The 25,977-nt window shown below is 47.2% G+C and overlaps 1 protein-coding gene across 1 annotated transcript; it reads right to left on the reverse strand.

Moving 5' to 3' along the window:
- Positions 1–7: 7 nt before the first annotated feature.
- On the reverse strand, positions 8–15,088 carry LOC130542817 (thyroid receptor-interacting protein 11-like; the record flags this gene model as incomplete). Its single annotated transcript, XM_057307585.1, has 3 exons — positions 14,345–15,088; positions 9,923–9,997; positions 8–9,070 (listed from the first exon to the last, which is right to left on the reverse strand). A coding segment is annotated over exon 3 (1,618 nt), but the record flags the coding sequence as incomplete, so codon positions are not given.
- Positions 15,089–25,977: the final 10,889 nt, after the last annotated feature.

Here is a 25,977-nt window from a genome sequence, read left to right on the forward strand (position 1 = left end):
TCCACGCGCTGGCGCTGAGAAGCTGCAGAGATTCTGCTGGAAAGACCCTCGATCTCCAAATCCTTCTGCTGGATAATCTGAGTTAGTTTACCAATCTCCTCTTTGGACACCCGATCGATGTGTTCGGTCAATCGGATGTTCTGTTCAGTTAGAAGCTTCATCTCCACTTCTTGCTCTTTTATTCCTTGGACTGGTCTTTGAGTTTCGCCTTTAGATGGATCAAGCTTCTCACTTCCGTTCTCTCTAGGAAGAGGCTGACTGCTTGTGACTTGAACGTCGTCACAGTGCTCTGCTGCAATGTGCTGGCTTTTGTCAGGCAGCTGGGCTTTCATTTGGCCTAATGTGTCTTGCAAATTCTGAATCTCCTGGTCTTTCGCTGCAAGGAGCTGAGCGCGTTCAATATGCAGCTGCTCCTGCTGGGATTGAAGATGGTCCACTTTCTGCTTCTGCTCCTGTAGAGACTGAAGCAGTCTTATCTTCCCCTGCTGCTGGTTGTGAATGATCTTCTGTTGTTCCTTTACTTCCTCCTCGAGGTCATCTTTTAACTCGTTCAGTTGGAAGACTTCACACTCCAGTTCGAGGATTTTAGGGTCAGGTACAGGGCGACTCTGTTGTCTCAGGCGCTCCAGTTCTTCTTTCAGATGATGATTTTCGGCGGTCACGGAGGTGAGACGCATGTCTTTGTCCTCCACGGTTTGCTCTAAAAGGTCATTGCTTCTTGAGGCTTTTTCTTTAATGACCTGTGTCAATTGCTTCTGCTCCTCCAAAGCAGAGGACAGCATGTCCTTGGTTTCTCTGTGGTCGGCGTCCATCTGCTCGATCTTCTTTTGGAGGTGGAATAGTTCCAGGTCTTTCTCTTGCATGAGTCGGATCAAACGTGCATGCTCTAAAGGTAACAATTTCTTGATGGTTTGCTTGTACTTCCTCTTCTCTTCCAACGCCTTCTTCTCAGTCCGACACAATTTCGCTACTAACCGCCCTTTTTCGATCTTTAAAGCCCTCACAGCAATGTTGTTTTCCAGACACTCCTCGTTGTTACGGAGAATCGATTCTTCCAGCTGGTGTCTTACATCTTGGAGTGCCAAAACCAACTTCTGGTTTTCTGCTCTGACATCAGAAGCAACGTTGTTCAGATTGTCGTTCAGCCGCTCCATCTCTGCAAGTTGTTGCTCCACCCGTCCAAGCTCACTTTCCCTTTGCTCATACTCACGTAGTTGTTGGCGGTGCCTCTCAATGACGTCGGCCAGTTGCTTCTTGTGGAGACTCTGTAATACCGATACTTCAAGTTGGTGTTCGTCTAGCTTCTTCATCCGTTGTTGTTCTAGGTCCCTGATGGTGGTCTTCAGTTTCCAAATTTCACTGGAGTCTAGTATCTTTGATGACGACTGAGACAAACGCCTCCAGTGACTAACCTCAGCCTCCAGTGTTTCGATGTCCTTCAGGAGTCTGTTGATTTGTGCCTGTGATGTGATGAGGTCGGCGAAGTCCATCTCCTCGCCAGTGGAAGTTCCCTTTCCCACGTGCCCGGTGAAATCAACGTGGCTGGTGAAGCAAGGCTCTCTGCCATCCACTTCCCCTGGGGAATGGTCTAGGCCAGAGCCCAGGCCACCAACCCAAGGCAACATCTCTGCGGGTCATAAAACTGTCCTGGTCCGCTGTGAAAAAGCGTCCAGTGCAGTCGGACTACCCCGCCAAGTGTCCCAGAACCCCTGCCTGCGCGAGCCTAAGAATCCCAAGACAATAAGCGTTTCTAGGCAACGCTTGCGTGGGCCCGGCCCCCCTCCCCTCTGCAGACCAGGTCCTTAGGAAAGGCCAAGGCCTTGGTCTTTCCCAAGGCCGTCTTTGGCCACTGGTCCCGGTCCCAGCCGCTCATCCCCACGACTTCTCACGCCAGGGCTGGGCCCCTTCCGCTTCTTCCCCCGCTTTCATGGCGGTCCTGGGCGGGTCCCAAGTGCATGCTCCTGCCTCACCGCCCCCAGGTGCCTGCCCACACAAAATGCACTTGGCCCTCGACTTTCCCCCTAAGTGGTATCACAGTACACAAACTCCTTTGGCGTGTGCTTTCCACGCAACCGAATCTTTTTAATGGAGGTGAAAGGTACACAGTCCCACGCACCCATCCACCTAGGAGTGAAGGTCCTAGGTGCATTTGACAAATGTCTACACACGTGTAAGGCATGGCCCTCAAGAGACTTTGGGCATTTCCAACCTCCAGAGGCTCCAGAGTGACCTGTCCCTCCCTGCCTCGTTAGCCTGCGGGGACAGTGAGTCCCACTCCTGGGTTTGCTGGTTCACTGGCGGCCGGGAGCGCTGTGACCCATCAACTGCCTCCCGCAGGTGTGCGGCCTAGACCGGGGAGGGGGTCGCGGGCGGTGGCGAAGACCGTGCTGGATAGGGGGCTCCTGGCATCTCACAGAGAGGCCTGGGGTTCAGGCCTTGGGTGGAGGAGGGGCTGGGAACCACACCCCTTGCCTGGTCCCACAAGGCCCCCCCGGTGGGCGGTGCCACTGGATGAGAGGCAGAGAGGGCGGGGCTCCCGTCCAGGAACAGCTCCACAGCCGCCTGGGCCCTGAGGTGATGCAGCCCTCTGAGCGGTTCCCAAGCTGCCCTGCCCAAGCCCCTTGGTCAGCCGCCTCCACCAGGAAGAAGCAATCCAACTGCATGAAGCAGGGGCCAGCTAGACCGCGGGTAGGCGAGTGCGCCGATCTGGGTTGGCACGGGATGAGCCGATTGGGGACGCTGGCCTGGCCGCCTCGGCAGGGCCGGCTGTTTTCTGGGCCGCGCGCTCGATGCCTTGCAGCACGCGGGATCTGGGACCGGGCTGCGCCACGTCGCGACCTGGAGCCCAGCTCTGGGCCAGCGCCAGAGCCCCCGGGGAGCAGCGGGGTGGGTCGTCATCCCGCCGCCCATTGTCCAGGCCCGCAGAGCATCGCCCAGGAGGGAGTGGACCCGAGCCTTCCCCTGACCTCCCCCGGCCTTCCCCTGACCTCCCCCGGGGTTGGCCCCGGGTGAAAACTCAGGTAACCCTTGTGCCTGAGGCCAGGCGGACGCTGTGCTCTGGGGGTGGCGTCCTCAGCCTTTCAGGTTCGCCCTGCTGCTGCGGACCCTCCACGTCCAAGTGCCTGATGGCAGTAAATAAGGAAGGGATGATCAGAGCCCATCGGATGCGCCCAGGGAGTTTCGGTGGTCCATGCAGGGGCTGTACAGGTGTTGCTGTTCCCAAACCCGGGCCCCTGTGGACCCGACTGCCCAAGTTTTTGATATTGACAAATTGGGAACTGGGTGGAAAGAATTGTGGAAACGCCTTGGGCCGACTTTTAGTTTAGCTCTTTAATAGCTTTTTAAAAAGCCTTTCTCCCTTTGGATTTGGAAGCAGATCCTTCTCCAGGTTTCTTGGGGACTGTTTTCATGCTTGACAGGAAACATTCTCCATTATGAAATGACAGAAGACACCAGGGTTTGCAGACCACCAGGCTGTTGGAACAGGAACCACTGGTGGTTTTGAGAGGTCCTGGAGGTGACTGTCATGTGCCCAGGTATCTGGGACACATCTTTCAAGGTCTTTTAGGGCAGTTAGCTGTACTGGACCTAGTGACTGTTTTTGCTGGGCAGAGACATGAAGGTGTGAGTCTTCCACAGCTCTTGCTTCTTTTTTTTCCAAAAGTTGGGTCAAAGGGGGAGTTTGACTTGGCCAGAACACGTGCGGATAGTTCCGTGTGTGTGTGTCTGTACCAAAATACTTTGACTTCCCCTCCCATTTCTTCAATTTCCTTGTTTAAGGTTTGGGTCCCCCCCACCCCACCATAACTTTTTGCTTAGTGGCTTAGTTTTGTTGTTTAACTTTGTTGCTACCCCACCCTATTACCTTAGTGTGCATTTATCCTGTTACCAGAGTTGATGCCTGTGCCCTAAGCCTAGTGCTGCCTACTTTTCTGTCATTTGTAGGAAATGATAGAAATAATGCCCAGCGGGAGGTAGACAGGATAGTAGTGATGTAGTTTTGGAAGGCAGGTGAGGTTTGGTGGGCTGAGATCTCGAGCCAACGCCCGAGAAAGAATTCTTGAGACGTCTTTAGGGCAAAATGCTGGTTTTCTTAAAGCACTGGGACAGGATCCCTGGGCAGAAAGAGCTGCTGTAATGGGGTTGTGGGGGCAACTGATTACATACTTGGGAGCTGGGAGAGGGAAAGAAAAGGGAGGGCTTCAAAAGAACTTTCCTACGCTAAAGAGGATACTGGAGACCTTGCCATTGTCAGGTTAAGGTTGTTTTCCCTTCTAGCAAGGTATTAACATTAAGATAGTTGGAAGTTTCCTGGAGGAATGTCACAGGGTATCAGCCTGTGCTTTGTCCTTCTGCTCCCTCTTCAGGAGTGGGGGCCAATGATTCAACAGAGAATCTGTAAATGAATCCTAAGATAATTCCTTGTGAGCTTTCTTACCCCTGCCTCCCTTTGCATTCTTAGTAACATGCCTTGTAAAATCAATATTCAATGACTGTCAAGACTGATTTGTCATGTTGTCATTCTGGCCTCTTTATATACTGTATCAGGAAAGGGGTGTTTGCTTTTTTTGTGCAAAGTTCTGAGGTATTTATTTATTTATTTATTTATTTATTTATTTATTTTATTTAACAGAGAAAGAGCACAAGCAGGGGGAGCTGCAGGGGGAGAGGAGGAAGCAGGCTCCCCACTGAGCACGCAGCCTGACCTGGGGCCCTATCCCAGGACCCTGGGATCATGACCTGAGCCGAAGGCAGAGCCTTCACCAACTCAGCCACCCAGGGGCCCCAGTTCTGGGCCTTTTCAAGCTACCAAGCCAGTCGGCCCCTCTTTGGCCCCAGCTTCCTCTGTAGCAGCTTCTCTCTTCACACCTGGATTCTGGCCATACGTGCCCCACTTCTAGTTTATGGAGCAGGCCGAGCATTCTTACCTCTTAGCCTCTACCTGAGATTCTCCAGAGTTCCTTTCACCACACCAGCCCTGCAGCTGCCTCCTACTCATTCTTCAGCTCTCCAGGCCAAGGTGTCTGCCTCTAAAAGGCCTTCCCTGATGCTCCGACAGAGAATGGATGGCCCCATCCCGGGGAACGTTCCTAAGTCCACACAGCACCTGGTTTTCTATGATGCAGTGGCCTCTTTACTTGTTATTGTTCCCCAGTAAACAAAATGCCTTGAGAGCCCTTGCTGTCTTTCTCTTTCATCTCCCAGGGTCTGCTGTGGTGCCTAGCACAGGGTAGAAACTCCACAAAGACTATCAAATCCAGTGTAAATCTAGTTCCTACCAGACCGCCCTGGCGGTGTGAGCCCAAGTATGGGAAAATGAAAACTGGATAGAGTCAGTGGTGATTCACACTGGGACTGTAATTCTGGCCCTGACCTTTGACTCTGTTTGAAAATCTTTATTGCTCGATGCCAGTGGAAGCCGAGGCTATTACAGAGCTATGAAGGGTGTGGCAGTTATGCTCCCAAAGTCAAAACTGTTTTTCTGGGGAAGCTTTTGCTTCACTGCTGTCGATTTCCTCGACATATCTGTATTCCTTCCACTCCGGTCATTGTCAAGGCCTCGGGAGGAAACACGGAGGCAGGAGAGAGCCTAGAATTGTGATTCTGTGTTATCGTGTTACTGACAGACATCAGAAGTGGGATTCTGGGTGCATTGCACTCAAGAGGAAGGCTAGAAAGCGTAGGTCCCCTTCGCCCATGAGTGAAGTCGTGTGTGTGAATGGCATGCCCATCGTGTGTGCTATCCATTCATAAAAGGCCATGTTGTCTTCCCAAGAACAAGGACCTTGTCAGCAACCGCACACTAAGGTTCCATGGGACGAACATGGGGGAGAATGAGGAATGGCTGCAAGGAGGGAGTTCTCATGATGTGATGTGTTTACAATGGGAGGATGAGTGTGTTTCAGAAGATGGTTTGTGTATCACAGACATGAGGCTATGTGGTGGTCTCATGACAGGGGGGTCCCAAAGAAGAGAATTAGGATGGCTGATTCATCAAGGGGCACTTATGGAGGCCACACTGTGTACTGTTCAAGGTATTAAAGAATCACAAGTGAACACAACCCAGTTTCTGCCCTGAAGGGGCTCAATAGATCTGTGGAAGAGACAGACAAGCAAGAAATAATTATAGACCATGAGACAAGTGTTTAGAGAGGGACAGCTAATACAGTGAGCAACACTCCACTCTGAGTGAATGGACAGAGGTACCAAAACCAAACAAACAGACCAGAAGGAAATTGGAGCAGAGCCTTTCCTCCCATCTGTAAGCACGACTTTCAATGTTCTCTCCTATTGATTAGGTCTCTTTTCCTTGTAAGAGAACCCAACTCGAATTGCCCTAAGCCAAGATGGGAACTTTACTGGCTCATATGTGACCCAGAGTCCAAAAGGACTATGGCTGCAGCCAGGGCTGGATCCAGGGGATCCACTCTCTAGACAGGCTGTGTCCACAAGGAGACACCCCTGCCCCACCCAGGTTTCCTCCCTCCTCAGTTCAAGTCCCAGAGGGACATAGACTACTTTTCACTGTGGCTAGAGCCCCAGGACAGACTCTGAAGATGTCTGGCTGGGTCCCATGCCATGCCCTGGAAATGCAAATGGAGTCAGCCCCACCCAAACCACAGGGAATGGCAATGGGGGAGTACTGGTCCCCCAGAGAACACTGGGTGCTGTTACCAGCAGGGGAGAAGGAGTGCTGGTCAGAATACACTAAGTATTACATCGTGTCTTTTGTAGGGAAAGAGAACCGTCATCTACTCTTGTGAAAATACAAATTAGTAAAGAGGATCTTGAAGAACAGTTTGGCAGTGGCTATTAGAATTCATAAGGGGCAATTCCTTGAGCCAGCAATTCCTGCACATACGCACGTGTACCTGTGCTTTCTACAACACTATTTAATAGAAAACCATATAAAATGCAGCTATCTAAAGGACCATCAGTATTGAATACATTAAGTAAAAAGGAATTTCCATGCAAAGGAGAACTAGAAAGCCATCAGAAATAATGAGGCAGAGCTATAAATGACAATAGAAGCACAGCCATGAGTTACTAGGATCCAGAATAGTTACAAAACAGGACGTGTCAATTATTCGCTTTATTAAAATTATACATAAATCTATTTATTTTGAGAAATGTAGATTCACTCATTCAACAGATATATATTGAACTACAACCTATGTATTTATTCAATGTGTATGTACAGTCTTTCAGCAAAAACTTACTGACCCTTCTAGGTGCCAGGCACTGGACTGTATTTGTGTTTTCATGTGTGATATTTATCCGTCTCTAGGTGTACTGTTCATCCATAGGAGAAAACACTCTGAACACTGGTTATCTTGGTGGGGGGAGAGATTATGCAGGGTCTTTACTTTCTACTTCATACATTTCTGCATCGATGGATCAAAGGTAATGCAAAGCGTTAGCTCCTTCATCATTCCGACACAAGTATTCACCAAATATACAGAAAGTTATGATAGCGACAGTGTGGAGAAAACAGCCAGGCCAGCACATGGCACAGCCTGCACAGGTTCTACTTATAATCTGTAGGAGGGAAACGAAGGATGGGGGAGATGTTCTTTCTGGGAGTCTCTTCACCAGGAGCATGACTGTGGCACTGTGGTTGCACAGAGGCCTGTCTCGCTGTCTCATGTTTCCTGTGTTATCTGTGTCCACCATCCCAGAAGGCCATCCTCTCTGGGCATGTCCTCTGACCTGAATTATTAGTAAGCCCCCTGAATACTCTGCCAGACACAGACTGAAAACGATGGAACATTCTGGAAGAGGTTTACCTTGGACTGAAAGGCTTAGAGGTGAGCAGGGAGTTGCTGGAAACACTCATACTTAAAACGTGAGGGGAAACCCGGAGCACAGGGGCCGAGGAGGTGATATAACAGGTGGAGCAGGTCAGGTACAAGACAGCGGGGAGCAGTGCGGGGGGACTGGAGGATGACAGCCCCCCTCCATGAAGCAGCCACCTAGGACTTAGGGTCTGATGCTGCCAGATTGGATGTTCCCAAGGAAAGCTGGAAACAGAGATTTTCAGGAAAAAATCTATTTTGCACTGGTTGTAAATCACTGAAACCCATTTTGTAAAGATTGAAGAACGGGGACCTATGGACATCTGTTTTAAATTCCTTCACGGTAAATGCGATGCAGTGTAAACGTATCAGCAGAAGTACACTCTGCGTGACATCGCAAGTGCTCACTCGCAGGTGCAGACAGACAGACAGACAGACACACACACACAGACACAAACACACACCCCTTTTAAAAGGAAAAGGGGAAAAAAGCAAAGAGCGTTCTGTAGTGCACATCGTACCACGTAGGTTAAGGGTACTTGCCGATTTGAAGTGGGTCCTCCGAATGTAGTTCTGTAATGGGTTGTGATAAGAAAGGCTTGACTCTGTGGGAAGATGGGAAAGAGAGAAATGAGTCAAGGAGCTCAGTTTCAGCAGAACCGCAAACACCCACTCCAGGAACGGCAAATACATCCTGCTCCTGTTCAAAGCAAGGGCCACTCACTCCACAGGGCCTTCTGCTTCCTGACGTCTGGCCCTCGGCACACGCACTCACACTTCAGTGGATCGGGGCTCTGGCGAGGTCACTAAGCAGGACACTCCGAATCGGATGCCCACTCACAATCTCATCATGAAATACTGAACACTCAGAAATCGCTCAGGATACGTCAGCAAGGATTTTCCCGATGTTCCAGGTTTTCCAAGTCGTCTCCAGTTTTCTGCCTCTTCTCAAACAAAATCTTTAACACAGTGCTCACCGCTCACAGTTCACTGAAAAAAGGACTCCTATTCAGACTTGAAGTCAGTAACGTTGATGCGATGACTCCCTCCTCCACGATATGCAAAAAATCAGACCTCAGAGAGCCGAATCCTCCATCACAACAACCATACACAAAGGCCAATGCGTTTTTCAGCCCAGAAGCACCTCTGGGCTTGAGTGAGAGCCCGCTTCCTCTTAGTTCACTCGGGGTCCCAACAGGCTAGGACGTCGTCTGCAGAGGCACAGCCTCAGATGCCAGACGGCAACCGATCAGCATATTTTCTGTAACGGAATCCTGTATTTGGAAAGGGTGAAAACCTTGTTTTCATAGGGTAAACTAGATCAACCTCATACTTGAAAACTATTTCCAGATGATGAGAATTAGACATCCTTGAAGGACAAGCTGAAACTTTTATGCTCACCAAAATTTTTTTTAAAGGCAATTCTTGGCATTTTATTGAAATCACTCATTTAAAAAGAAGGAAGGGAGTTCCCTTCCAAACCCTCGGGCTTGAGGCCAGGGCTTAAATCTCAGCTCCGCCCCTTCCTTCACAGGTGCCGAGATGGAAATTCGCTTCACTGCTTTGTGCCTCGGTTTCCCCACCAGAATTCACGAGGCTGCTCTGAGCACTGAGTGAGATGATGCATGGGAAGCATTGCACACGGTGCTACAAAAGCTCCCAGCAGGATTCACAAACTCGCCCTCTACAACTCTGCAAACTCCTTAAAACCTGGTCAGCGTGGCCCCCGGAATATCTCACAGACTGTAAATGACTAAGTTCAGCCTCCCATTCATTCGCTCAAACAATATTGACGACGCATCTGCTCTGGGCTGGGCACCTCGCTATGCCCTGGAGATAACGAAGTAGACAAAATACACAGAACATTTCAGATCATGAAACTAGTGTAGGTCATTTCAAGGTTCAGAGAAATGACGTTCATGGACAGAACAGTCACAAGGGAGAGTGTATTGCATGTGGAAGACTGCTCGACAGGTTGGAATGAGGTCCCGGGGCCAGCAAGAAAGCGGGGAGGGGGTCCAAGGGGAGGGCCCCCTAAAATGAGGTCTCCAGCATGCATCCGGCCCCCTCCCGACCGCTGCCTCTGACTCTGCCCGGCTCTGTCCTCTGGTCCAAGCCACACTTACTGGATGCTGGGCAGCTTTCTCGTGACAATCACTGCAAAGTCGACCTCAAAAATATTTTCATGGGAGATCTTCATCCTGAGGAAAAATACACAGCAAGTTTGCTAATTCTGTATTCCCGCATACATTTACTGACCATCTTCATGTACCGAGTACTAAGCCCCAAACAGCAACGGGCTATTTCAGGGATTTAAATCAGGAATGATATGGTCAGAAAGGTACTTTTCAGGTGACTTTGGTCTCTGTGTGGAGAATGGATAGAGGACAAATGTTAGGAGATTCTCAGAGCCGTCCAGGAAGAAGGTCCAGGGAAGAAGTCACAGGGAGCCTGAACTGGGGGAGCAGCCACTGGCATGGAGGTGGGGAGGCACTGAGAGGCGCTGGGGAAGTAGGAGCTAACAGATTTTCCAAAAAGCAGACTGAGACAGATTAGAGAGGGTCAGGAAACAATTGTGTGTTTGCGGGGGAGGGGTCGGGGCCAGCATGTGCGGGATCAAATAGGATACAACAGCAAACATCACAAAGCATCCCCGTCAGTGAGGGCGAGCACTGTCTTGTGGTACATTTACGTTTTTCTGTGAGAGTCGCCTACGGTGGGTGGGAAAGGGCAGGCGTCTGCAGCCAGGGAATGGGGGTCAGATCCCATCCACCACGTGTCTGCTGTGAGGCGCTGCAAGTCACTAAACTCCCTGGGCCAAGCTTTCCTCGTGTGCACAGTAGAGAAATTGACTGCACCTCACGGGGTTGTGAGGACTCATGAGGAAATAAATATACAAGCCACACGCACAGCAGGACCTGCGCTAGTAAGCGCCAAGGGTGTGCCTTTGATTTACTGACACGGGTACACAGATGTGGGGCCTGGCCTGGGCTGTACATGTATTTTTACTGTGGGCTGCAGTAGAGAGTGTGAAAGCCACACACAGAGACACACACACACAAACATACACACTGAGTTAGACAAAGACAGTCATACGCACAGAGACGCAAAGACCCACACACAGCGGCACACAGACAGAAGAGACAGACACAGAGAAACAGAGATACAAAATACAGACATGTAGACACACAGACCCCTACACACAGACACACAGAGAGGCAGAGACACAAAGACACAAACACAGAGACACAGACACACACACGCAGAGACTCACAGAGAACGACACACACACACACACACACACATAGAGAGACACACTAACGGCCCTGCTCCACTACCTGCCTCCCCAGCCTGGTCACCCTCTGGGCTCCTAGCACATTCTCTCCATCTCTGTCATGTGCACTCACTCACTCAGCCCTGAGGAGGATTCTCGAACGCATTCTCTCCTCAGCTCACCAACTGCAAGGACACCCCTTTCTGGCCTGTTTCAACCACACACTGCATGAACCTGCAACAGCTCCTCACACCCCTGAGGCCTGGCAAGAAACAAGGCGCTCCACAACCTGCTGACTGTTCGGCATCCCCCCCGCCATGCATGCTTTTAACACCCTCGTGTCCACCTTACTTCTATTCCAGAAATACAGAACCAGTTGGTCAAAGGGGAAAGACAAAGAGAAACACAGATGCCGGTGTCCAGAATCAGGTGGTGGTGTCGCCGGTGCAGGCTGGGCCAAAGGAAAAGTGGGGGTCAGGATGATACCCCTGTTTCTGATGTGAACAACTGCGCAGGGAAGAGCACCGTGTATGTAGACGGTAGTATGTAGTATGTATATTAACTCACCTATGTAGACAGTCAGGAGCGATGGGAAGCAGGGATGGGGGAGGGTCGCTGTCTTAGGGGTTGGCATGATGGGGTCAGAAATCACAAGCAAGCATTTTCTAGTAGGAGGTGATCCCTATGGGTTAAGTGTTAGGACCATAGGTCCAGCTACCCCCCAACCTAGTGGAAAAATCAGAGGGTCTGGTTTGGGGGAGAGGGAGGGTGACAGAGGGACACAGGAGGAGAGAGTAAAGGACCGCTTCGTGATGTATCAGAAGAGACAGGCTCACCCACCTCAACCGTTCACTCTCAGAGCTGCCACACATGCCTGCCCGTCTGCAGAGCGCGGCGATGGACGAGCTAGCTGAGGCTACTGGGAGGAAAGGCTTAGGGCAGACGAGAACTAACTTCTGCTAGGAAACTCCACAGCACCCTTCCAGAACATTACTCCCACGACAGGAAAGGGTAAGGAGAGTCTAAAATTCCCAAAGACAATGAGAACAATTAAAAGCAGATGAAGGACAGCATATACTCCCACATCTTCTGTAGGACTTCTGACTTTAGTATAAAGAGCTTCCCCTTGGGGCGCCTGGCTGGCTCAGTCGGGTGAGCGGCCAATGATGATTTCGGTTCAGACCACGATCTCAGGGTCCTGGGATCCAGCGCAGTATTGGGCTCTGTGCTTAGAGGGGAGTCTGCTTAAGATTCTTCCTCTGCCTCTGCCCCTCCCCCCCCCAATAAAAGTCAAATCTTTAAAAAAAAAAAAAAAGCGCTCCCCATGCATCAGCTACTTGACCCTCAGAAGAACTGACTAAGGGGTCACTGGGGAGGGAAAGCTACCAAAAGGCACACCTCGAGCCTCTAAGGAACAGACAGCTTTTTTCTGGGCTTTCGAAAAGGAGCAAAATGGCTGCAGCACATGTTTCCACTTTCGACTCTGGGATTCCCTGAGTCTGTCTGACACGCCACTCAATGAAAGCTGGCGAGTCACAGGAGGCAAGAAAGACACCGAAGACAGGACCGGCTCCTGGATGGCAGCTGGGGACCGCCGTGAGGAAGCACAGCCCTTGGACTGGAAGAGGATCCCGCAGGGCCAACCGCAGCACAGGCTGCCCGAGGTGAGACCCACCCTCTGCGTCCTTGATCCTTGGGTTGTGTGAAAACAGAAGTCGGGAGACACCGATCAGCTGAGGTCCCTTAAAGGGGTTCACTGCCCCTTTATTCTGTTTCTGTGATGGTACTGGCTTTCCTGGGCCCTCCTGGTGCCCGGTGCCCGAAGTGGGGAGCCTTCAACTGCCCAAAGTCTTGGGCCCCTGAGATCAAACAGAACGAGCTCCCACGATGGTGGCAGCAAAAAGCCTGTGACCCGCTGCCTCTGCTGGTGCAGCTGGGGGAACATCCCCGGGGGAAGGTGCATGAGACAACGAGACTGGCAGCCAAAATTTTCCCTGCCCCGTTCTACAAGCACATACCTCTCAATACAGGGATTAGCAAATTTACTGTAAATGGCCAGAAAGTATTTTAGTCTTTGCAGGCCAGACAGCCTCTCTTGGAACTACTCAACTCTGCTGTCATGCTGGTAAAGCAGCCATGGAGAAGATGCAGCTAAATGGGAGTGGCTGTGTTGCAATAAAACTTTATTTACGACGATAGCTGAGTGGGCTAAATTTGGCCCGACAGGCCCAGGCTCCAAGAAGCAAAGAAGCATTGTTTATTTTTTATTATTTAAGAAACATATATATTTAAAAAAACCCTTTGGACCAATATAATTATCAAACAAAACAAAACACCTCCACAATATCTTACTGACCCTGTGCTGTTCGCCTTCCTCACTCCTGAGAGAGAACCTTTTTCTTGGAAGGGGTACCTAAGTCTCAATGTACCTTGTTCCCAGGAATAAAAATGTCAGATTTGTTCATTATTAACCCACCTACATGACAGCGGGGAGAATCCAAATGTCGGGACCAAGTCGAAACGGTGTCGGGCCGAGAGGAGGCATTTCTCCAATGCCTTCCACTCACACTGCACACGTTCTGTCACTGCCTTCTGCTCCCGTTCCTTCCACCACACCATGGTCACTGAGGTACAGACGCACCACAGCCCAACAGACCGCAGAGACCCCCCTGAACAAGCACAGGCTCTGTGTAGAGAACAGGGAAGGAACCTGGATTTGGAGGAGCTGCAGCCCATTTGGTCCCACTTCTGCCACTAACCAGACTCGTCTCCTTTCCTGTGAGTGAGCGCAGTTACACCTGTTCTTGCTCCCTAACAGAGCAGGTGAGGGACCAAATCAGGGAATAGCTGCAAAAGGCCTTTGTGTCATCGCACAATCACCCAGCCGTGTGCACCTCCAGCCTGTACCAAAGACACTAGCAGGATGACAATAAAATCTTCGTTATTGCCAATATGGCAGATGCAGGGGCTCTGGCTCTCATAATTCCACGGGCAGGGTTCTTCCACCCATGCAGAGGAAATGTCTACTAGGATTTTTATCCTAAGCCCTGTTTGTAACAGCAAAGGATGAGATGAAAGGCACCCATCCTTCACCAGAGCTCTGGGGACACTAAGTATGTGGCTGACGGGGGCAGCAGGCGCAAGCATCTGGGGACGGGGGCGCGAGACAGACCGTCACTGCATTCCCTCTGAATATATTTTAACATTTCTGAACCAGGCGGGCACCTTCACAGGTGAAACAATTTGGGAAAGAAGAGGCAGAATTTTCATTTACCTTTAATCTCCAGAGGTGGTATCCACCCCAGTCCCAAGATTTAGAATTTGACAATGACATTCTGTCTTCCGTAGAAATGCCTTTATAAGCGGACTCACGCCATGGACGTGAGCGAAATGTCCTGAGAGAGAGACAGAGACAAGCTATTGCTCAGTGAGGTGGGATATCATCCCTGCAGAGCACACGCCAGGAGAAAAGCAAATCAGGACACTTCTGCTCTTCCTCCGGGTCAGCGGGTTATTGTGGACTTCATGGGAGAAAGAGTGACTTTCACATTCTCTTCCTTTTTTAAATTTAATTCAAAGCTGCTACAATCAAAGTAAGTACAATCTATTTAATGATTTAATGGAATTAACGATCTTACAAATAAATTGCCCCTTGGGGCACCCGGGTGGCTGTTGGTTAAGCGTCTGCCTTTGGCTCAGGTCAGGATCTCAGGGTCCTGGGATCAAGCCCTGCATCGGGCTCCCTGCTCAGCTGGGAGCCTGCTTCTCCCTCTGCCTCTGCCCCTCCTGCTCATGGTCTCTCTTTCCAATAAAGAAATAAAATCTTTAAAAATTAAAATAAAATGTCCCATTATTTTACATGGGAAAGACAAGTGTTTTACATCAAAATGTCAGATCTAAATGTTCCTTTTGGAAACGCGCTTTTTCATAGCTAGGTAAAGCTACTTAGGACTCGACTAATACTCAGAATTGCGAGATCATGACAAAAATAATATTTTGGGGTCAGGAAATGGGGCAGATAAATGTCAAAAAGAAAAAAAAGTATTTCTTACCGTGTTCCCTTCATCTCCATTCTGTGTGGGTAAGAGCCTCTATGTTTATAAAAAGGCCTCACAGAGCACCGGTGGGAGGGGAAGCCAGGAGTAAACGTTGCCCAATAAACGGACTTGTTTAGCTCCGGAGTGGGGAGCTGGAGTAAAGGGGATGGGAAATAAAAGAGGGGAAAGGAAGATAAAATCTGTGTTCTAAAGCCTTGCGCTTAACTATTTTAAGAACAAAATTGGAGTAGCATTTAGAAACTTACTGCAGTCCTATTGATTCTGCTACTACACAATTTGAGCTTGTATTTTACGTGTCTCTGGCTTCTTATTTTTCGAGGAAATCATTTTTATTGTATGTTATAGAGTATCATCCACAACAGGCTGATTATTGGGAAAAAACTTTAAAAATGCTCACCACACGCTGTTTGGGAAGCACTCTCCTAGTGGGCCCCAGTCTGGAGATGCCAGCCCAGGCAGAGGAAGAGGCAGGCTGGCTGACATGCTGCCTCGGGCACCCAGCTCCCAAGGCCCCGAGGTGGGTCCCTGCCTCTGCAGCAGTGGTACAGAAAGCTTCCTCAGGAGCCCAGGAGGGAGGCTTCAGGCCTCTGAGCCAGGCCTGGCCCCATCTTCCTAATGCCTGGGTTCATCCTGAGCTCCAAGTAAGATCCACGTCCTTTTTCTCAGGGACCACCACGTTAAACGTTCTTTGCATTTCTTATACAATCTACCCATAGGCTCCATCTTTAGGGCCAGGATTCCTGGCACACACAAGGACTGTGGTCACTTGGTTAATTTCTCAGTCTGGCTGAGACTGAGTCACCCTCCCACCTCAAATCCTTTCTGTGTCTTGATAGAAAGGACTTGCAGAGCCTAACAGTGTTATTACTGCTTTAATAAAGCCAAAAAAGTAATTCCTTCCTTGAACAGACAATTCACAGTGAAAGATCATATAAATGGCTCTTAAACATACAAAAATGATTTTCAACTTCACCCCCAAAATCAGAGGATTATAAAACAAAATTACTGTAAGATAACATGTTCCCATATCAGATTAACCACAATGAAAAGGTTCATAATACACTGTGTTCATGAGGATGTTGGGATAGGAGCACATTCATATGCCTGGAGAGAGTGAACACTGGAACTCTCTCTTTTTAAGCATGAATTCCTAAAACGTCAGGCCTCTGGGCTGATGAGGGGACGTTGGGAGGGAGGGGGTCACTTGCCTCTGTTAATTTCGGAGGACCTCCTCTCCTTAGACACTCTTACAATATGCTGGATGTAAGGGTCATGCCAGTAGCCAAGGCTTACTGCAAACCTGGAACAGAGGAAAGGAGGCAGATAAATAGAGGTCATTAGGTTCTGGCCCAGTTCTCAGGACCCAGGTCGAGGAGGAAAATCATCTACCTCAAAAGGCCAACAGAGGCACGTTTGGTGCTCCCTTACCAATGTCAACAGACTCGGCCATCCCTCTTGGTGCTCACATACACGGCCCCTCAACCTCCCCACAGTGGCCATTTCTTTCCTCTCTTTACTCATGCGGCTAACTCTTTTTCCAGGACCCTAGAGAGCACATAACCTCACCTCATACCTCACCTAGAAGACCTGCCACCACCTATTCCCTCAGCAAACTCACTGGCCAGAGCCAATCAGACAACTCTGCTCAACCAGAAGTTCTGTGTCCATAGGAAAGGAGATCCAGGATTGTTTTGTGAAACTTATGAATGACTACCTAAGTATTTCCCCCGGCTCTGTATTAGGTACCAGTCCTTCCACATCCCTTAAGCAGGTCATAGTGGGAAAACCAGGAACAAATAAACACAACTGCTACAACCTAGAAAATGCTAGAGTAGCCTGTACTCTCTGGTCTATACAACCGGAAAATGCTATGGTAGCCTAAACTCTCCCTGGTCTACGCTACAAGGAAGCAAAGTTTTGGTGTTCTAAGCCGGGGAGCTGAAGTCCAAATATCCCTGAAGGTCTTCTGTCAAACCTGAGTGGAACTAGCCTTAGGACAACAAGACGTAGGGGAAGGAGCCTGGAACGCTAAGGCCATGCCAAGTCACTGTGGGCCTGGAGTCTGCTCTGCCCCTCATCAGTTATCTTGTGAATTAATATATATGTTTACCATTTATTTATTTTTTAAGGTTTTATTTATTTATTTGAGAGAGAGAGAGAATAACTGAGAGAACACAAACAGGGGAAGTAGCAGAGGGAGAGGGAGAAGCAGACTTCCCACTGAGCAGGGACCCTGATGGGGGGCTCGATCTCAGGACCCTGAGATCATGACCTGAGCCCAAGGTAGCCGCTTAACTGACTGAGCCACCCATGCACCCCTGTGTTTAACATTTCAACCAAATGGAGGTGTACCTGGGTGGCTCCGTCAATTCAGTGGCTACCTTGGGTTTAGGCTCACATCATGATCTCAGGGTCCTGGGATTGAGCCCCGTGTCGGACTCTGTGCTCAGCAGGGAGTCTGCTTCAGGATTCTCCCTCCCTTTGCCCATCCCCCTGCTCACTCTCTAAAATAAATAAATATTTTTTAAAAAGTAATACATAGAGGGAGGGAGGCAAGATGATGGAACAGCAGGGGACCTCAATTCATCTGGTCCCTGTAATTTAGCTAGATAACTATTACGTCTTTCCGGACACGTATGAATTCAATCTGAGATGTACAGAAAGAATTGCTGGAATTCTACAAAGAGAAATGTGACCACTTTTTGCAAAGTAGAAGGTGCGGAGAAATGAATCTGTGGGGACATATGGGAAGATCATCTGCGGGGAGAGGGAGCCTGTGTGAGCCGTCCACAGGAAAGTGACATAACCCCAGAGTGCAAAATCAGACCTTTAGAAATCTGCTCCAAGTGAGAGACGTCCCTGCCTGAAAGGTGCTCAGGTGGCGAGGTGGGGCAGAATCCCAGGTGGGGCAGTGTGGTCTCAGGATCCCTAGGGTCACAGGAAAAACAGGGGTACCTGAGCCAGCAGAGTTCCCAGGCACTGGAGCCGGGAAATCTGTTAGGGTCGGGGAGCAGAGGAGGGGGATTGCCATAAACCTCAAACCGCAGCTTGGTCAGGCAACAGCTATCATGTGGGGGCCCTGCAAAGGACAGAAAAGCCGCGACCCTCCGCCTTCTCCTGGGAGGATCAGTGCAGGCATGCACTGCAGGAGACTGCAGAGTTTGGTATACACAAAAGTGAAGACCCCTTATCCCTGAGGGTTTACTGAAGAGAGGGAACCATGATCTTTCAGCACAGGGACTGGAGATCAGGGCATGACCACTTTTGTTTTCATCCTCTAAAGAGGCCCAGAAAGCCTTCAGGGAACAAAAGCCATACAGACCAACTAGAGGCAGTTTACACTGAGCCTGGCCCCCTGGAAATGGAGGGTACAACTCCCCCCAGGCAAAGACACCTGAGAATCAGCACAGTGGGCCCCTCCCCCAGAAAACCATGTGGAAAAACAGGTGAACACCAAGTTTAGAAGCAAGCACTAGGGGAAAACAGTAAATAAAATTCAAAGGTTTTCTCGTGATTTGTTGATCTTTCAGTTTAAAATTTTCCTTTTCTTTTTTCCTTTTCAACTAGTTTCGTATATTATCAACTCTTTGCTTTTAAGTCTTTTTTTAACTTTCATTTTTTTACATTTACATTAGATATATTCTTCCTTTTTGGCTTCTTTTCACTTTATTCAATTTTATGTTTCTGTATATGTATATATACATACACACACACATTGGTGATTTTACATTATTGGGATTTAGTGTCTTTTAACAAACAGACTAAAATATACCCAAGACCAAGTGGATCACCTGTTTTGAACACCTGGGAGATTATATTCTCTCTTCTCCCCTACCCTTTTTTTTTTTCTTTTTTGGTTTCTGACCTCTTTGGATTTGTCTAGTGTGGATTTTGCTTGGGTCGTGGTTAATATTTTTGATTTTGCTCTCCTGTTCATCCATTCTTCTGTGAGCAAAATAACTAGAAGGAGGAATTCACAACAAAAGAAAGAACCAGAGGCAATACTCTCTGCCACAGATCTAATTGATATGGATATAAGTAAAATATCAGAGCTGGAATTCCGGATAACTATTATAAAGTTACTAGCTGGGCTTGAAAAAAGCATAAAAGAGACTAGAGAATCTTAGTGCAGAAATAAAATCTAATCGGGCTGAAATTTAAAATGCTTTAACTGAGATGCAGTCTAAATTGGATGCTCTAACACCTAGGGTAAGTGAGGCAGAAGAGAGAGTAAGTGACATAGAAGACAAGTTGATGGAAAGGAAGGAAGCCGAGGGAAAGAGAGAAAAACAATTAATGGACCATGAAGGGAGGCTTCAAGAAATCAGCAATACCATAATGCAAAACGATTACTGGGGTCCCCGAGAACAAAGAAAGAGAGAGAGGGGAGACAGAAGGTATATTTGAGCAAATCATAGCTGAGCATTTCCCTATCCCAGGATGGATACAGGCATACAAGTCCAAGATATAGAGAGGACCCCCCTCAAAATCAATAAAAAGAGATCAACACTCCAACATACAAGAGCGAAGCTTGCGGATTTCAGACATAAAGAGAAAATCCTAAAAGCATCTCGAGACAAGAGGTTCCTAACCTAAAAGGGTAGCAACACTAGGCTGGCAGCAGACCTATCCACAGAGCCCTGGGAAGCCAGAAAGGGCTGGCATGATATATTCAGGGTACTAAATGAGAAAAACATACAGCCAAGAATACTTTATCCAGCAAGGCTGTCATTCAGAATGGAAGGAGGAATAAAGGGCTTCCTGGACAAACAGAAACTGAAAGAACACATGACCACTAAACCAGCCCTGCAAGAAATATTAAAAGGGATCCTCTAAGCGAAGACTGAGCCCAAAAGTAATGTAAACCAGAAAGAAACAGAAACGATCTACAGAAACTGGGACTCTACAGGTACTACAAAGGCACTAAATTCATATCTCTCAATAGTTACTCTGAATGTAAATGGGCTAAATGCTCCAATCAAAAGACACAGGGTATCAGATTGGATAAAAAAGCAAGACCCATTCATATGCTATCTACAAGAGACTCCGACACCTCCAGATTGAAAGTGAGGAGGGTACAGATCCATTTATGATGCTAATGGACTTCAAAAGAAAGCTGGGGTACCAATCCTCACATCAGACAAATTAGATTTTAAACCAAAGACTATAGTAAGGCAGGAAGAGGGATGTTATATCATACTTAAAGGGTCCACCCAATAAGAAGATCTAACAATTATAAATATTTATGCTCCTAACATGGGAGCAGCCAATTATATAAGTCAATTGAAAACCAAATTAAAGAAACACATTGATGATAATACAATAATCATAGGGGACTTCAACACCCCACTCACAGCAATGGACAGATCATCTAAGCAGATGATCAACAAGGAAACAAGGGCTCTGAATGACACGCTGTACCAGATGGACTTCATGGATATATACAGAGCATTCCATCCTAAAGCAAAAGAACACACATTCTTCTCCAGTGCACATGGAACATTCTCGAAAACAGATCACACTGGGTCACAAATCAGGTCCCAACCAATACCAAAAGACTGGGATTATTCCCTGCATATTTTCAGACCACAATGCTTTGAAACTGGAACTCAAGCACAAGAGGAAATTTAGAAGGAACACCAACACTCAGAAGCTAAAGAGCATCCTACTAAAGAATGAATGGGTCAACCAGGAAATTAAAGAAGAATTTTAAAAAATTCGAGGCAACTGGGTGACTCAGTCGTTAACTGTCTGCCTTCGGCTCAGGGCATGATTCCAGGGTCCTGGGATCAAGCCCCACATTGGGCTCCCTGCTTCTCTGAGAGCCTGCTTCTTCCTCTCCCACTCCCCCTGCGTGTGTTCCCTCTCTCGCTGGCTGTCTCTCTCTCTGTCAAATAAATAAATAAAATCTTAAAAAAAAAAAAAGAATTAAAAAAATTCTTACCGAATGCAAATGAAAACGCAGCTACTCAAAACCTTTGAGATACAGCAAAAGCAGTCCTAAGAGGAAAGTACATAGCAATACAAGCCTTTCTCAAAAAAAAATTAGAAAAGTATCAAATACACAAGCTAACCTTACACCTAAAGAAGCTAGAGAAAGGACAGCAAATAAAGCCTAGACCAAGCAGGAGAACGGACATTATAAAAAGCAGAGCAGAAATCAATGAAATCGAAACCAGAAGAACAGTAGAACAGATCAATGAACCTAGAGCTGATTCTTTGAAATTATTAATAAGACTGATGAACCTCTAGCCAGACTTATCCAAAAGAAAGGGGAAAGGACCCAAAATAATAATATCATGAATGAAAGAGGAGAGATCACAACCAACACCAAGGAAATACAAACAATCTTAAGAACATATTATGAGCAGCTATATGACAACAAATGAGGCAATCTGGAAGAAACGGATGCGTTCCTGGAAACTTACAAACTACCAAAACTAAATCAGGAAGAAACAGAAAATCTGAACAGACCCATAACCAGCAAGGCAATAGAAGCAGTGATAGAAATCTCCCAACACACAAGAGTCCAGGGCCAGATGGTTTCCCAAGGGAATTCTACCAAACATTTAAAGAAAAACTCATACCTATTCTTCTGAGGCTGTTTCAAAAAATAGAAATGGAAGGGAAACTTCCAAACTTGTTCTATAAGGCCAGCATTACCTTGATCCCAAAACCAGACAAAGACCCCATGGGTTTAAAAATTCTCACCAACATACTATCCCGTAGGATACAACAGTACGTTAAAAGAAGTATTCACCATGACCAAGTGGGATTTATTCCTGTGCTGCAAGGGTGGCTCAACATTCGCAAATCAAATCAACATGATACATCACATTAATAAAAGAAAGGACAAGATGCATACGGTCCTCTCAACTGATGCAGAAAAAGCACTGGACGAAATGCATCATCCTTTCTTGATTAAAATTCTCCACAGTGTTGGGGTAGAGGGAACATACCTCAGTAACATAAAAGACATCTACGAAAAGCCCACAGCGAGTATCACTCTCCATGGGGAAAAACTGAGAGCTTTTCCCCTAAGGTCAGGAACACGACAGGGATGCCCACTCTCACCACAGCTGTTCAAATAGAAGTCCTAGCCTCAGCAATCAGACAACAAAAAGAAATAAAAGGCCTCCAAATGGGCAAAGAAGTCAAACAATCACTCTTTGCAGATGACACAATACTTTATGTGGAAAACCCAAACGACTCCACCCCAAAATAGCTAGAACTCATACAAGAATTCAGCAACACGGCAGGATATAAAATCACCGCACAGAAATCAGTTGCATTTCTATACACTGACAATGAGACAGAAGAAAGAGAAATGAAGGAATCGATCCCATTTACAATTGCACCAAAACCCATAAGATACCTAAGAATATACCTAACCAGAGAGGTCAAGGATCTGTACTCCAAAATCTACAGAACACTTATGAAAGAAATTGAGGAAGACACAAAGAAACGGAAAAATGTTCCATGCTCATGGATTGGAAGAATATTGTTAAAATGTCTATGCTACACAGAGTAATCTATACATTCAATGCAATCCCTATGAAAAAACCATCAACTTTTTCACAAAGCTGTAACAAATAATCCTAAGATTTGTATGGAACCAGAAAAGACCCCAAAGAGCCAAAGGAATGTTGAAAAAGAAAACCAAAGCTGGGGGCATCACAATGTCAGACTTCAAGCTCCATTACAAAGCTGTAACCATCAAGACAGCATGGTACTGGCACAAAAACAGACACATGGATCAATGGAACAGAACAGAGAACCCAGACATGGACCCTCAACTCTATGGTCAACTGATCCTCGACAAAGCAGGAAAGAAATCCAATGGAAAAAGGAGAGCCTCTTCAATAAATGGTGCTGGGAAAATTGGACAGCTACATGAAAAAGAATGAAACTTGACCACTCTCTCACACCATACACAAAGATAAACTCAAAATGGATGAAAGACCTTAATGTGAGACAGGAATCCCACAAAATCCTAGAGAACATAGGCAGCAAGCTCTTCCACCTCAGCCGCAGCAACTTCTTGCTAGACACAGCTCCAAAGGCAAGGCAAGCAAAAGCAAAAATGAACTATTGGGACTTCATCAAGATAAAAAGCTTCCACACAGCAAAGGAATCAGTCAACAAAACTAAAAGGCAACCCACAGAACGGGAAAAGATATTTGCAAATGTCTTATCAGATAAAGGGCTAGTATCCAAGATCTATAAAGAACTTATCAAACTCAAAACTCAAAAAATGATCCAGAAACGGGCAGAAGACATGTACAGATATTTCTCCAAAGAAGACACACAAATGACCAACAGACACATGAAAACCTGCTCCATATCATTTGGCATCAGGGAAATACAAATCAAAACCACAATGAGATAAAACTTCATACCAGTAAGAATGGCTAAAATTCACAAGACAGGAAACAAATGTTGGCAAGGATGAGGATAAAGGTGAACACTTTTACACTGTTGGTGGGAAGGCAAACTGGTGCAGCCACTCTGGAAAACAGTATGGAGGTTCCTCAAGAAGTTAAAGATAGAGCTACCTTGGGATGCCTGGGTGGCTCAGTCAGTTGAGCATCTGCCTTTGGCTCGGGTCACGATCCCAGACTCCTGGGATCACGTCCCGCGTCGGGCTCCTTGCTCAGCGGGAAGCCACCTTCTCCCTCTGCCTCCCATTCCCCCTGCTTGTGCTCTCTCTCTCTGACAAATAAATAAAATCTTAAAAAAAAAAAAAGAGCTACCCTACAACCCAGCAATTGTACTACTAGGTATTTACCCCAAAGATACAAATGTAGTGACCCGAAGGGGCACGTGCACCCCAATGTTCACATCAGCAATGTCCACAACAGCCAAACTGTGGAAAGAGCCAAGATGGCCATCGATAGATGAATGGAAAAAGATGTGGTATTACCATCTATACCACATCTATACCATGTGGAATATTACCCAGCCAACAGAAAGGATGAAAATTTACCATTTACATCCACGTGGATAGAACTGGAGGGTATTATGCTGAGCGAAGTACACTAACCAGTCAGTAAGACAAAGTCAATTATCATATGGTTTCACTCATATGTGGAATATAAGAAACAGGCCAGAGGACCTAGGGGAAGGGAGGGAAAACAGACTGGGAAGTCATCAGAGATGGAGAAAAACCATAGGAGACTCTTAACTCTAGCAAACAAACTGAGGGTTGCCGGAGGGGAGGTGGGTGTGGGGGTGACATAATTCGGTGATGGGCATTAAGGAGGGCACGTGATATGATGAGCACTGGGTGTTACACAAAACTGACAAACTACTGAACACTACATCTGAATCTATGGATGTACTGTAAGTTGGCTAATTGAATTTACATTTTAAAAAAAGTAATAAATAAACCAAATGGAGTTGGTTTTCTGTTATTTACACCCTGAAACATCCTAAATGATATCCTGAGCGCATCAGCTCATTTCCACTTGCTTGAGGAGTAAGCTGAAAGGGGTAGGGTGTGGGTGTGGGTGTGTGTGTGTGTATGATGTCACCCAGCTGGGTTCTGAGCTCCCAGAAGCAGATAGATATTCTATTTTCTCTTTATATCCACTGACAAGGCTTACTGCTCTCTTGACTACAGTCGGTGCAAATCCTGTACAAACATGTCCCCCCCCAGTCTCCCACGTCCATGTTCCCACATCCACAGACACCCATAAGGAAGCACATACCTTCGGCTACTCAAGGCAGCAACTCAACACAGAAACACACAAAGTACGCACTAAGGGACACAATTACCTGCAAGCCCAGATTGTCAAGGAAAGCTGACCTATAGAGTTTTACAAGGGTGAACAGGCTCAGTTGTCTAAAATGGTGCTTTTCAAACAATGAATTGTGACCCATCCATGTCATAAAATCAATGTAATAGTTTGCAAATCACCGTCTTAGAAAATACAGTCAACTAGAGTAAACTAGAAAAAATCAGTATGGACTACATACTGTAAGAGTTAAAGACTGTTTCAGGAAGCTTTGGTCGAAGTATGTGTTCTGGGTATAAGTGTCATGAAAAATCTGTTCTCCAAACAAACAAAACAAAACAAACTCTTCAAGAAAGAAAGCAAACTGATGGTTGCCAGAGGTAAAGGGGGGGGGGCGAAATTGGTGAAGGGGATTAAGAGTTACAATCTTCCACTTATATAAATAACTCACAAAGATGAAAAGTACAATGTCTGGAATATGGTCAAATAAAATTGTAACAATGCCCTACTGTGTGACATATAGTGACTATACTTAATCGTGGTGAGCGCTGTGTAATGTATACAGACTTGTCAAATCACTATGCTGCACACCTGAAACTGATATAACATTGTATAGATGGATTACTTCAATAATTAAAACAGAGACAATTGCTCTCTGTTGGTGCTTTGAGGAGCACTGTCCTCAAAGGCATCATCTAGTGCCATCTAGTGGTAAAAGCCACATCTGCAGTTGAAGCAAGAACCACAGACCAGTGATGAGAACAGTCCTCAAACATGGATGTCTGGTTGGAAGGAACATTCCAAATGACTGGCCAACCCTGACATCCGGTGCCAGAACCCTTCAACAACACCAAGCCACTCCCTGAGCACGCCCCACAAAGAAGGCACTCGCTCCACCACTCAGAGGCTCTACCTGCTGAAAAGCTGACCAAGCTGCCTTCCTCTAGGAGCTCCTCCCTGTACTTCCTACTGCCCTCTCCTGGATGACAAGGAGCAGCTGCTGCATTCGCCCTCAGTTTAACACTATGGATCCAGTTCAAGCAATACCTGTCCAGTGTCTGCTAAGTGCCAGGCATTGGGGATACCGTGGGGAGCCCGGGAAGAGCAGACAC

The sequence above is a fragment of the Ursus arctos genome, unplaced genomic scaffold, assembly GCF_023065955.2.
Source record: "Ursus arctos isolate Adak ecotype North America unplaced genomic scaffold, UrsArc2.0 scaffold_50, whole genome shotgun sequence".
In the NCBI taxonomy this organism is placed as follows: domain Eukaryota; kingdom Metazoa; phylum Chordata; class Mammalia; order Carnivora; family Ursidae; genus Ursus; species Ursus arctos.